Here is a 14,488-nt window from a genome sequence, read left to right as displayed (position 1 = left end):
GTCACGCTGTATGGATGCTAATGTTGCACAAAAGATTTGGCAAGTGCCACAGATCATTCCACAAGGCAGTCGATAATGATGATGATTGTTTTTTTGTTTTTTTTTTGCTTTTCTTCACTGCAAGTACTATGTGATTTTCATGACTCACTCTTTAATTGTATTCTCCACGGTAAGTTAGATTGACATTTATATCCTAATATTTATTCTGAGGTCGTTATTTTCGCAGCTTTTAGAGCGCTTCGGCGTTCTGGTTTTGCAGTCATCAGGTTTCTCAGCTGGAATAAACAGACTATTGTCCGAGCTATTTCCACCTGTGCTCCCTTCAGATTGCTATTTGAATACCGAGATGTGACTGATTATTCTTCCATAAAGGCCGTACGCACGCGCACGCATGTTCGCTCATCTCCAAATGAATGATCTGCGGCGGGCTTAATGGGAGTCTGATGAGAGCCGAGACGAACGTACTCACTGGGACAAAAACCCAGCGGCAGCAACAGGCTCTGAGCACTCACTCAGCTTTCGGCGCTAAAACGGAAACGGGTCGCACTTGTTTTCCAAATTAAAGAAAAGAAAAGAAACAAACAACTTCATGTTCTAAATTGACGCTGATATTGAAACGGTTTTGCAGCCTTAAATCTTGACGGAGAACCACAGTGTTTGAATTCAGACATAAATAATCAAATCTCCCACAAATTTAGTGAGTAAATTACATTATTGTCGGCACAATTCTCTCGATCTTTGGCTGCTACATGATAAGTCCACTAACTCAGCAGCTTCCTTCTACCTAATCTAGTTGTCCGTGATGAAAATGTTCAATTAACTGCTAGCAGATCCCCAGGTTCTGTGCAACAAGCTGATTATCCCCCTGCCCACAGCCTTTGCAGTGAATCCCCAGCCGGCTGCAGTAACGTCTGCACATTATGGTGATATTGAAATATTGCTTGATTGACATTTCAGTTGATTTGGATTAAATCGCCTATCTATTTTCTCGCCTAGCACAAAAGATTTTAAATTTAAAAAAAATCTGCATTTATGTCGTAATAAAACACTTTTGCACAGAAGTGCTGTGAAAGTGCAGCTCCAGAACGGATCATAAAGCAGCTCTCGCCCAAGAGTCAAACTAATTCCTAGAGAGACGAGAGATGTGAAGGAGATGTTTTTAAATCTTAAGATAACCAGAGTTTTAAAAAACTTTCATAGCCGCTGGTGAGAACTGGATTTTATTTCTGTTTGCTCCTCCTTATTTTGCGTCAAGTGAGCTATGCCTAACGGTTTTATTCTGCCTAAGTCATTCAGTCTAGTAAGCACTGCTAGTAAGACAGACAGGACTAATGTAAGGAAGGGCTATGTGAAAATAAATTAGACCTCTAGCCAGCCCAGGTCTTTGCTACCACCGGCCATTTTTAACCACCATTCCAACCCTAAATAACATTTTTACTGGGGATCCAGGAATACATTCTGCTCAAGAAACAAAACAAGGTTTGAACAATAACTTAGGCTACAATCTGCGATGCTCAGTCCCAGTATCTTTGTTATTATTATTTGGCTAAAATCCAATTTTTTGTGTGTGTAACCATTCATAATGCTAAACAAATGTGATGGCAGTCAGGCTTATCTGTGAACGGAGGTTCACACAGAGGCCTCTAAAGGATGTAATAATGAACTACAGAGGGATCCATAGACCAATCAATCTATTGTCTATGGATCGATAATAAAGATACAGAGCAGCAGGAGCTGACAGTATCATCACGAGATCGTAGCAAGACGAAGCGAGGAAAGAAAAAGAAAGCACAACCTAATTGCGATGGCCTTTTGCTGCATTGACTGCAGCGTCTGTAGAAAAGTCTGTTTGGATGTGTAGTCAAAGTACAAGTGGTGTGATAGTGATGCGCTTCATTGACACAGACTTCTTTTGTAATTTCATCATTAGAAACGTCAGCCGTTGATTCCATCTTTTTATTCACAGTGTCCGGGTCGTTCTGGTGAAGGAATGTGATGCACGATTCACGTCAGCGACGCAAAAGTCGGTTGAAGTGCGACGTGACTCTTTAGAGTAAAATTAAAAGTGATCGGATACACATCCAAACTTGTACCACATATGGAAGTGGCGCATATTAGATTTTCTGGGGGAAAAGAGGCAAAAAATAATAATAATAATAATTAAATAAAATAAGAGATTTGGGTCAATAGCCTAAGAATTGCTCATTAGAATATTTCTAAGTATTTTAGATTTAGACTTGCTCAAATGCTGTTTATGTTACTTAAAAAAAGCAAACTGTGAAACAGTCTTTTATTGTACTGCGGACAGGAAGCTGCAAATTACAAGTCAATGTCTCCCCTGCTAACCAGCCTCAAGGCTGGTTAGCAGGGGTTAGCAGGGGATTCACTGCAACACAAAACGGGTTGCAGTGATGTCCGCTGAGTCAGAACAGATCACTGAACTTCAGCCAAGGGTAAATCCTCGCTTCAAAATAGAACAAAACTGATGAGCTGTCACACGCAGGGGCCTCCTTTGGCTCCATTCCTGCTAGCTTGATTTTTTTTTTTTAAGGTCTTATATGGGCATCCGATGGGGGACGTGGGTGTTTTGACACCCACCCATTTTACTCAATATCTGATCTGGCATGTGCCACACCACCAGCCAAGATCTTTGTGTAACATGCTGATAAATATAATCTGCATCACCTTTTCCGGGCAAAATAGATGCGCTCCCGCAGAGCGTCAAGACGCAGCAGTGTGCTGCCATAAAGTGATGAATTATTCAGTAATCTTGCAGCTCAAAATCTGTTTTTTTTATTTATTTTATTTTGCATCCTTTAAATCTTCCAACTATTGGACAAGCAATGAAGTCAATGTATCTACGCCTCCTGGTCGCCACAGTAACCAAATACATACAAATACCAGTTTTACACGTACTTTTCAAAAGTATTAGATATAGTTGCAAAAACTGCCTCTAAACCTACGCGATGCTAAATTTATTGCGCCTGTGATTCTTCTCGTTTTGCTACACAGACCCGTTTGCGTATGTGTTGTTTGCAGATCAGGTTTGCACTTGATATCAAGTTTGTGTCTGTTTTTATGCACGCAAACCTTTAGCAGATCAGGCCCTGAGGATGTCTGACATGTAGGAAAACATCAAACTCTGCAGCTTCCTCACTCTCAGAACCTTGACCAAGTTTGTCACTGTGTGATGCAAGTGCAGCAGCACCAAAGGTCAAAAGTATATATATATATATATATATATACAGTATATATATATATATACAGTATATATATATATATATATATATATATATATATATATATATATATATATATATATATAGGCCCACTTACATCTTTTCAGTATTTTTTTCTCCAGTAGCCAGCGACATTTTGTGGCCAAACTCTTTGTTGTGTCTTTGTGCGATTACAGTCTGTGTCTCCAAAGAAGGGTCTGGCCAAGCAAAAAACAAATTCCTTTTAATTTATTAAACAGCAAAAGATCAGAAATATACATTTGATGTAATTCAACACACTGGAAAAATTAAACATCTGTCGCCGTGACTTTATATGTCCACAGTATGTGAACCAATCTGTCCGGACCAAAGAGAAACCTTGCCATCTGTGATCACCTCAGAAAACATGGCTGCCTTTACTTTTTTGGGTGTTCTTTTCTTAGTCTTTATATATTTCACTAATTACTTTGAAAGTAAAAATGTCCTATCTTGGGAGGTTATTGCTCAATCCTCCTAAGGTGTAGTAAACAGTTTTTCTGACTAACATTGATTTTTTTACCGCCACATGTAGAGTGTGTATATGAATTGTAATTTGGACATTGCTATGTAATATTGAAATATGGATTAATATATAAATGTAATATCAAACATTGCAAATATAAATAATATGTAATATTTTGTTTAATATTCATCAGGTTTGTAAAAAAATAAAATATGAAGGTAATGCGTTCTCCACTGAAACCAGTGAGTGTTGCCAGAAGACGAAATGCCCACGCCTCCCGTTTTCTCTACTCTGTGCAGGTGGCCATAAATTTGTGACAGAGGGGGAACATTTGGAGCTGATCTCCATCACCAAAGAGCAGTCGGGAATATACGAGTGCATCGCCTCGAACGACATCTCCAGCTCTGACATCAGGAGAGTGCAAGTCACAGTCAACTGTAAGCACCAAGCTGCCGTATTCGTGGTCAGAATGGCTCTCGGCTTTCAGACGACATCGGGGGCTCAGGATGTTTGGAGCTGTTTTGGTTGCACATCATTTCCTTGCAAAAAGAGGAACAAACAGAATGCTTCTGACGCAGGAAGTCCACACTTACAAATATAAATAGCTACTTTTTAATATATTTTTATTTGTTTAACATATAAGATAGTTTAATTAATACTATATATGCATCTACAGTTTTGATTAAAAGAAATACATTTCAATTCTGGACCTTATTAGCGTATTACGTTCTGGCACTTGTGGTCCTAATTATTTGTATTTTAGGCTTCTGCTTGTGTTTTAGATTTGACCTTTGAATGCTTTGTCGAGATGCTTCCTTTTACAGTTGACATACGGAATTATCTTCGTGCCCAAAACTAAAATTTCCCCACCGATGTGAAAGTTTTTCTATCGCAAGTGGTGATTCAGTGCAACAGCAGAAGACGAACTCCAGAATCAGTGCAGCGGAGTGTAGCGATATTTGCGTTTATTCCGTAAACTCAATGCTGTGATATAACACAGGTTTCTAGAAGTACCGGTGTTTTGGACGGACCAGATATTTGTGTAAACTACTTCGGAGAAAATGACAGTGTTTTATGGCACCGTCGATGTGCGTCGACCTGTAACAGTAATCAGCTTTTTGTGTGGCTGGATACATTTAACTAAAGCAAGGTAAGAGGTGGTTTATTATTTAACCTGTATTTGGTAACCTGATCCTGGAACATTCACACATGAATACATGCAAAGGCAGTTTCAAGTGCCAGGCTTATCAAAGGGGAACCGATGTGAACATGCACCAACACAAACTGGAAACAGGTTTCTGCAAAGCCTGTTTCAAGGGCAGTAGAGAGTTTTTGAATATCACGGTAAGATTTTCTCCAACATCACTAAGAGTCTTTATGTGTTCAAAAAATTTTTTTAAAAAACTCTTGTGAAAAATTTTACATTTCAATGTAATACGAAATTCAATAGAATGGACTGTAAACAGATGCCGCCTGCTTCTCAAAGAACATACCATGCCTTCAATTATAAAGGAAATCTAGCTTTTGATGGCTTTAAACTCCAAGTATTATTTCTTCTTTCAGTTCCATTGACAATCAAAATCTAAAAACAGAAAAGTGTTTCTTATGAAATAATAATAATAATGAAAAAAAGGGCTTCGTTTGAACAACTTTACGTTTTAGGCTCAGGACAAGGTGGAAGATGGACAAACGGATCACTGGAAATAGTTTAATTTTAACACTAAATGGATTGTTGATTGAAGTGTTTTCATGGTCTCAGCAAACATGGATTTGCGGAGACCACACATTTAATGTAATAATGGAATTGTTGAACAATTCTGTCAAATTCCCCCCTCCAGATGCTTTTCCTTCTTTGTTTTGTTAACGGTCTAAACAGTCTCATGGTGCATCCAGTGCACCTCAGATTATCCGTGTTATCCTACATGCTTTACAAAAAACATTTTTAAAAAATAGGTTTTTTAGAATCAAATGCTACCCAAAAATAATCACCACTTCATAGTTAGTGCCCTTATCCAGTTTTAAGGGCACTAAAACTGGATGTTTTCATATTTGTTTTATGAAATGATGAAATGAAATAAAGAGATGATTTTTTTATTTTTATCAGAGAATTTCAGCAAGGTCACCTCAAACAAGACAACTATTCCATTCTGCCTGATTGAATATTTACTGTTTTAATTATCTCTGAATTGAGCCGTTTGTCTTCATCGCCATGACAACTAATGTCAGGCAGCAACATGAAGGATACCTAGTTTGCCTCGCAATACAGAACAAGTTTTAAATTGGATTTCTGTTTCAACTTGAGCCATTTTTATGGTAACGGTTTGATTTTTCTCATTGAATAAATGTCTTTTAGAAAAACCAGAAACTCACCCGGTAATAGCCAAGGATGTTGCTCACGATGAGTTGAATAAGACATCTGTGTCACTTGCAAATTAAAAAAGAAATAGTGTAATTATTGCAAAAGGATTTCTGAGAAGATTATCCAGGGATAGCCCTGCGACAGACTGGCGACCTGTCCGGGGTGTACCCCGCCTCTCGCCTGGAACGTAGCTGGAGATGGGCACCAGCAACCCTCCCGACCCCATTAGGGACAAAGGGTGAACAGACAATGGATGGATGGATGGATGGATTGCAAAAGGATTTCTGAGAAGATTATCCAGGGATAGCCCTGCGACAGACTGGCGACCTGTCCGGGGTGTACCCCGCCTCTCGCCTGGAACGTAGCTGGAGATGGGCACCAGCAACCCTCCCGACCCCATTAGGGACAAGGGTGACCAGAAAATGGATGGATGGTTGGATCCAGGGATATTTCCACAAAATCAGGTGTTTTGGTAAACAAAAAAAAAAAAAAAAAAATTCTCCACGGTGGAACTCGGTTCAACGTAACACCTGTTTGACACGCGCAGAATTATCCCATTCGCATCAGCAGGTGGAAATCTTAGAGCATCATCTAAAGAGAAAAAGAAATCCGTCAGACGTTGGACTAGAGAAGATTCTGCTTTGATCGACGTATAACTTTCCACTGCTGATGGATAATTAATGCATTGACGGAGTGAGGAGGATCACGGCTGCTTTAAAAGCTAATGTTAACAAAACGAACAAAGGAACGTCCACGTCACATAAACCTGACCAATTAATAATTGAAGTTAAATTTTACGTTTGAGAAGGTTGTTTTTTTTTTTTTATCTGAGCTCAAGGCTGAAAGTCTGGAAAGAAAGATTTTCTTTCTTTCTTGTGTCTGATTGTAAAGTAAATAACATAAAAAGCCAACCACCATTTTCTCTTTTTTTTGAGTTTTTATCATTAATTGAAATGATAAATTATACATGGCTTCGTTAAATTAAAAATCTTTATTCATGAGGGAAGCATTCTTCCATTTCAAACAAGTGGGATTTTCTCCTGAGTTATAAACTTATGTGTACTATGTGTTTTATTGGGAGGTTTGTGTCGGTTTCAGTTAGATAAGGCGTCTGAAAAGTGGAGCAGTAGTTGGGTCTGAGAAAATAAAGATCAGCGGTTCTCTCTAAGCCGGGGTCTTTTTGTGTGGAGTCTGGCGAAGCTGCATTGGTTTCATATAAGAAACTTCAACTGTAGGTTAGTAGAAAATCTACCCTTCAGTGTGACGTATGTGCATTTTCGTTTGGGCTTAAATCTAAAACGTCAGCTTCGGAGATGATGCTGCTACTCTTATTGTTTCTAGCAATGAACGTACGAGTCTCTGTGGACTTCCTCATTCTATTTGTCCTCTTCCTACTTTGTCACTGATTCCCTAAGGTTTATTCTCAACTCTGCATTAAAGCACTGAATGATTTAATTGGAATAAAATGCTACAAATGATTAGTGCAATTAATTTCCTTTAGTTGCCATGGGGAAAAAAAGAAGAAAAAGCCACGTAAAACATGAAGAGTAATAATTACGATGACATTTCATGGCCAATTTCACTTAAGTTTCTTTGTGCAACGAAAATAAAATAAGTAAGTTACCACCAACCAATCAGAGTTGAGTTTATAGTAATTTTACATTTATTCACGTTTCCATTTGGAAAACTGAACTTATATAATTTGTTATTATTTTTTAAATGTATCTACTGCTCACTCTGTCGGCTTTGATTGGGTTTGATGGCTGTTGTTTTCCCCCCCGCTTCATTTTTAGACCCTCCCTTCATTTCGAAGGCGAGGAGTACAGGCACTCCGGTCGGACAAAGAGGCGTTCTGCAGTGCGAAGCCTCTGCCGTTCCGAGGGCAGATTTTGAGTGGTACAAAGAAGACCGCAGGCGAGTGTACCTTTTCTGCTTCCTGTGTCTGTGAGAACGGCTTTGAAAAGAACAACACTTTTCTTTTTCTTATTTTTTCATCGCCATTGCTTTATACACAGGATTCGGTCACTTTTCATTGGATGTCATTTGGCTCTGTGAATTAATACAATGTTTATTCATATTATATGAAAAGAAGGATTTACTAAATGGCATCCTGATTATCGTTTGTCATCTTTTGTAAAAAGAAGGAATAAATAATCTCTGGATTAAAATGCAGCCGTTACCGGTTTTTGCTGTGTACGTGTTTCATTCAAAATGCAGGAACTTTTACTAAAGGAACTTGTCAGAGATTAGAAAATTCATTTATGAAAAGCATTTAACCCGCTAAGCTATTCTTGACAAAGGGTTGTATTAGAACATTTAATGGTTTAGCACTTATGGAAGTGTTTGGTTCTTTTAGAATTTGATAAAACTTGAAAAAGAAATTAATGCCATTAGGCTAAAAGGTGACTAGAATTACAGCATTTTAATGAATTCCATTACGTTTAATTTACATTGCACATAAACTGTTGACTTCTAAAACTGGAAGTAGACCTCTGTTGCTATGAAAATGATAAGGACTGTCTTTAAGTCATGTAGAATACAAAGTAAAACCTTTTTTTTTCTCATAACAAAAACCTGCAACATAAAATGAAACGGTTGTCACTCAGCCAGACTGACACTTAAAATGCTCTTCAGCCATTTTGCCATTTGTTGGTGCTTATTTAACACCGAGTAACAAATTTGAACATTTGTGTTACATTCCAGCAGGTATTACAAAGTGCACAAATATATGACATACATCTACCAGTCACTTTCCAGAGCTCCTGTGAATTGCCACAAATTTAAAACGTTTCATGTCTTTGTCCTCAATTTTTATTTTTTTTTTCCTGCTCTGGTCACCAGCTGTAAATAATGTAATGTTTATCTGATTGGACCAAACTCGGAAATCTGTACCAGGTTTTTGAGAAATATTGGATCAATAAAAACCAATCAAATCCCTGTTAGCCGTAGTCAACTAAAAAAACAGAAAAAAAAGCAACCAGAACCAAATAATGCGCTACATATGGAAGGACAAACATAATGTTGATGCAATATGGCTAAGAAAAAAAGATTTTTAAAAAAAGAGATTAGTGGAGGGTTTCTTTTATAAATGAAATGCTAAATATTACAAACAACTGTAGAAATGTTTGATACAGAATAAGAATTGTGTATTTCTTCAGATGTATTTCTATTGTAAGCTGATTGTATATGTTACCAATGTGATAAAACATCTGAGCCAACAGAACGAGGATGAATTGAAAAGCGTAGATTATTGATTATTGCCTGAACACTAACTGTTCTGGACTTTGATAGATTGTCTTTATTTTACAGGCTTCTCAATGGAATAAACGGTCTTAAGATAGAGACTCAAGGAAAACAGTCACTGCTCATCTTTTTCAATGTCTCAGAAGAAGACTATGGAAACTACACTTGTGTCGCCATGAACACCATGGGAATCACTAATGCCAGTATAATTCTTTATGGTGAGTATAGAAACACTTTCAAAAGCCCTAAAAATTCCCTCACTGCATGTTAGTCTGCTTTACTATTCATCAGCTGCATCGTTATCCAACACTGTTCTGCAGCATGGAAGGAAAAAGACCTTAAAGAAAATAGGGAGGCTGATAAATCCTAAAACAATTTATAAAAATAATGAAATGTATTTTATTCTCTTAAGTCAAACACTGTCTGGAAAATATCTACATGTTTATATTAAAAAAGGGCTATATTTCGATTTGTGGAAAAATTCCCAGGTGACACCTGTGCGCGGCCTGCAAAGCTCATTATTTTCATGAAACCCAACATGTCATTGTACATAGTACAAAACAAGCATGTTTAATTAAACATTTTATTTTAAATATGTCTGTTTTGTCTCTCCCCTTTTACAGGGTGAAATGGACGGCAAGCACTGAGTGATTTCTGCATGTTGTTACAAAAAAAAAAAACCCTGCAGTTTCAGGAGCTAGAAGGAGGGAAAATAAAGCTTTAGTCAAACAGGAAAATCAGAGATTTTGATTTGTGATTCCTTCATAAAAATAAGGGAATCACCTGGAGTGTCGCTTTCATTCTTTCATGCATGTTTGAGAAATCCTCAAATCTCATTTGATCAGAAAGCATTTAACCTGGTAAACTATTTTTGACAAAGGGTTGTCGCCATTCGGATGCAGAGTCTAGAGTTGTATATTTAACAAATCATATGTAAATCAGATCCACTTAATGTGGAGTCAAATCTGAGAGCTATCATCATCCAAATTACATCCACTGAATGTTAGGAATAGAAAGAATGCTTGTTTAAAAAAACAACTTTTGTGAATTTTTAGAATATATTTTTGGGACCTAGTCCTACATTGTTTTTGTTTGGGGGGGGGGGTTCAATTTAAAATATGTTTGTTCCTCATGCTTAAAAAAAACCTCCCAGCATAAAGCAAAGGTAAAGAATATATAAAAAAACAGTGCTATAAACGGTGGGCAGCACTCACTTTGTGTTGCTCAAAAAGTGAACTGACGCTAACGTTCCTGCAGTGCCAACACTGAAAATGAATAAAACAAATTTGCAGACAGACGTGGAATAACGTTCTGCTTCTTCCGCAGGTCCGGGTGCAATGCATGATGTAAACGGAGCGCCCATGTTCCGCCGCTGCTCCCTCTGCCTCCTGCTGACTGTAGCCTTATCCCACCTGCTCAAGTTCTGATGAGAAACGTGGCCCCCACTCCGAGCTTCTCGCAGCGCTGAACAACAAGAACAGACGATTTAGTCCTATGAGAAGAACGGGAAACCAAGAATGCCACTGGCTCACACTCTTTGCTTTCTTTCGTATTTCCTTTTCGGCTTTACATCGGAGTCTGTTCTCTGTCGGTTCACCAAGAGTGACAGGCAACTGTGGAGAGAAGGGAAAAGTTTAAACATGCACTAATTTGATGATGGTAAAACTACAGAGCTTGTGTCCTCCCAAACCCCCCCAAAAAACCTTCTTTTGTATGTGAAATAGGGGGAAAAAAAATGAAAAAAATGTGTGTTACTGTTGATAGTTGACTGTTTGTTGCCCAATATTGAAGTGTAAATTCAGATTAATACTATTATTGTGTGACATCTGTTCAATATCTGTACAGTACCAGTAAGCTTTTTTAAGTCAATGAGAAAAAAGAAAAGGAAATAATGCAATGTGATTGTTGAATTTCACTGTATTTTTTACAGTTGTATGCAAAACAGAAAACATGCTGGTCCTTCCAAGGCGATCAGTCGAGAATATTACAGAATACACCATTATTTCTCAGGCAAAGTCCTATAGCATAGTGCATCCTCATTTTTACCTTGATCATAGTGTGTGTAGAAAATGTACAAAGTGAACAGTTAACTCCTGCACTCTATGGAAAGGCAGTCATTTCTGAGATTTTTTTTGAAACACCTCATCATCACAGAGTCATAGCAGCTTCAAGGCACGTTCATACCGACAGTCTGAACTTCGAGTCGTGCGACTCACTGGTGTGATTTTTACTTCAAAACAAAAGCGTCAGGAGGGACGACGGTTCGGTCTGCGCGCTGTCGGCTCAGAGCCGACGCCTGTCTGACAGCGTTGGGAACTGTGTCAGGCTTAATTAACGACTTCTTACATTTTGCGTCCTTAATAAGCGTTTCAGTTATTTGTACCTGTTGTTCCCAAACCATTTTTAAACAAGCCGAGGTTATTTAATCCATATCTTCTTAGACTGCCACAGTGGTCCTCGTGCTTCTGTTTTCAGCATTAGACCTCTATGCAAACCAGACTTTACCTTTAGATTTTACAGCCATCTTTTTTTGACGTTTCAGGGAAAACGCGTGGCAGATTAATTGTACTCAATCTTTATTCTATTTATTTTTATAGTTTATTTTTTGACATTTTATTTATTGTTGCTGGGAAATGGAAGTTAAACTTAAATGTGCAATGTTCACACTTAAAGCAATCATTTCTCTCAATTCATATCAGTATTACTGAAAATCTGGGATGTTTCTGATCAGGATTCCGGTGAGGCTGAGTTGCATTACTGTGCTTCAGTACATTCCTGGTTTTAAATTTTGGTCTACCACAACGGTGGACACGTTTGACATTAAGCAATTTGAAGCAAATTGTCTCGCCATAAATTTTGGAGGGGGTCGAGGAGGGGGCCGCTTGAGAAATATGAGACCATCTGAAAGACTTAAAGCAAAAGCAGAACTGAACCCAACAAGATGACAACGACTAAAGAGATGGAGTGGCTAATAACTAAATTATGGACTGTCCTGGGTAGAGCAAAGCCCAAACATTTAACGATGACAAAAATACAAACATTAAAAACATTGTAAGAGGAGAAATATCTTTTTCTCTGTTTTTCCAAAAGTGGCTGTAAATCATGCCACTGCATCAGGTTCTGGCATAGAAGCTTCATCAGACTTTCATCCGGATCTCCGGAGTCGTTATTCAGGACTATGATTGGGACACCTGCGTAGCATCGGGACATCCCGGCTTCTTATTGTCTCGTCTTTCTATCTGCATCAAACTTCCATCTTTTTCCTGTATTTATTGTTTATTCTACGTTACATGTCAGCTGTCATGTAAAACTATGAGAGAGAGAGAGAGAGAGAGAGAGAGAGAGAGAGAGAGAAAATGAAGACTTGAAATGTCTGTCCAGTCACCCAGTGAGTATTTCTTTGCCAAGCTTGCTAAAGAATTTCTTTGATTTAAGTCTTTAAAACGATAATAGAGCAAAACATCTCACTAATGTCAACACGTATGAATGTTCCCTGTAGCTGCTATGAAGCGACATTCATGTTTTGTGAATGTGTACTTTTAACCCGATGTGCCCGACATCTACAGTGGAAGCTGTTTTTCCTGGACCGGAGGCCGGCGGACTGAAGTTCAGGGGACAATTTTCAGTCAACCATTTGACTAAGTTCCCCACTGACTGAGAAGTACAAGCGGTTGCCAACGTGACGTCCCGCCTGTCGTTCACTCCACTCTCGTGCAAAACTATGAGTAAGAATCGTGTTAAAGACAAAGGAACCTGGATGAGACTGATGTATATGGGAGTGTTTTTGTACTTTACTCACCTACGTGCTTGTGAAGATGATCGTGAACCAGTCAGTTACGGACTACAGTGTCTGGCCAAAAAAAAAAAACGTGAAGAAAAAATAAGGTCTAATTTCTTTTTCCAGATTGTTATAATTTTTTTTTATGTAACCGAGATTGATGAGACAGTAAGATAGACCGATGTCTGTAAAGCACATTATTATATTCAATCTGTTTGTAAATGTACCTGAACCACTCTTTATGCTCAGATCCAGTCCAGTTGGTCCCGGTCTTTGACTGTGGCTACTTGCTGCATCAAGTTTAACTTGCTGAAAGCTGAAACATTCATCCCTGCACTTCTCCTCCAAAAGGACACCTTTTTTTTTTTTTTGGCCAGTCAGTGTGTTTCACAGGATGTGATATCTATCTTTAGCCGTTTTTTTTGTTTGTTTTGTTTGTTTGTTTTTTTTTTGTTTGCATTTGCAGCTATGACCTCTGCAAACAAAGGTTAAAGGGTCTGTGTCATACTTTCCATTCCAGATAGAGCAACATGACAAATATTGATGTCAATAATCTTGAATCACTTTATTTTAAATCCCGATTAAAAAAAGAAAAAAACAAACCGACTCTAGAATTTAAGTTGTGTTTTTTGAAAGGTGTGGCATTTATATCTCCCATATACAGTATGTAGATACCACATATATATATATATATATATATATATATATATATATATATATATATATATATATATATATATATATATGAAAAGTATTTTTTTTTACTTTTGTAATTTTAATAATTAGAAGAAAATAGCAAAACTTACAATGACAATGGTTGTTTTCTTCAGGCTCAAAAATGATTTTAAAACTCTCAAAAGTTTCAAACATCACTTTGTAAAACATGTTAAATGCAAACTTTGGTCCTTCCTCTCTTTTCTTCTTTCCCTTCTTCCTCCGTCCGTCCCTTTCAACATCCGCAAGCCAGAAGCTTTGACATGTCACTTTGACCTTTGAGATTTTCTGCCTAAGTTACCAACATCAAAGATCATTTTCACAAACTGAGCTTGACTTTTTACCATGTGTCCAGTTGCCAGCTGTCACATTATCATGTTGCAAAACAAGCAAATTGAGTAAGGGAAGCATATGTCGGTGTTTAAGCATATGTCAATATAATACAGCTAATGGCTCTATTACAAGTGTTCATGCTATCTGGTTGCCATAGCCACCCCCTGTCTGCTCTGCCACCGTTTTCTATTCGTTCTGAAACGCGTCTCTCCCAGACGTCCGTAATGGCTGGTGATGGTCGCGCCTGCAAGGTTAAACAACACCGACCATGGTTCCCCCCGGGGGTCTGCAGATGAGACGGATTATCTGAAGATCCAAAGACAAAAGATTATTTTCTGTCT

The 14,488-nt window shown here is 38.0% G+C and overlaps 1 protein-coding gene across 2 annotated transcripts in view; it reads left to right on the top strand.

Annotated features, from left to right (window-relative positions):
• The window catches only part of opcml (opioid binding protein/cell adhesion molecule-like), a 276,216-nt gene extending 262,514 nt beyond the window's left edge, over positions 1–13,702 (top strand). For both annotated transcript variants that reach the window (XM_028031720.1, XM_028031719.1), the window contains 4 exons: positions 4,020–4,157; positions 7,873–7,993; positions 9,389–9,540; positions 10,649–13,702. In XM_028031720.1, the coding sequence (XP_027887521.1) occupies positions 4,020–4,157; positions 7,873–7,993; positions 9,389–9,540; positions 10,649–10,749 (512 nt within the window). In that variant the 3' untranslated portion in view covers positions 10,750–13,702. The remainder of the gene's footprint in view (positions 1–4,019; positions 4,158–7,872; positions 7,994–9,388; positions 9,541–10,648) is intronic.
• The last annotated feature ends 786 nt before the right edge of the window (positions 13,703–14,488 follow it).

This window comes from Xiphophorus couchianus, chromosome 11 (assembly GCF_001444195.1).
Source record: "Xiphophorus couchianus chromosome 11, X_couchianus-1.0, whole genome shotgun sequence".
Taxonomy (NCBI): domain Eukaryota; kingdom Metazoa; phylum Chordata; class Actinopteri; order Cyprinodontiformes; family Poeciliidae; genus Xiphophorus; species Xiphophorus couchianus.
Note: the sequence above shows the minus strand (reverse complement) of the source record. Positions and strands in the feature narration are given on the sequence as shown.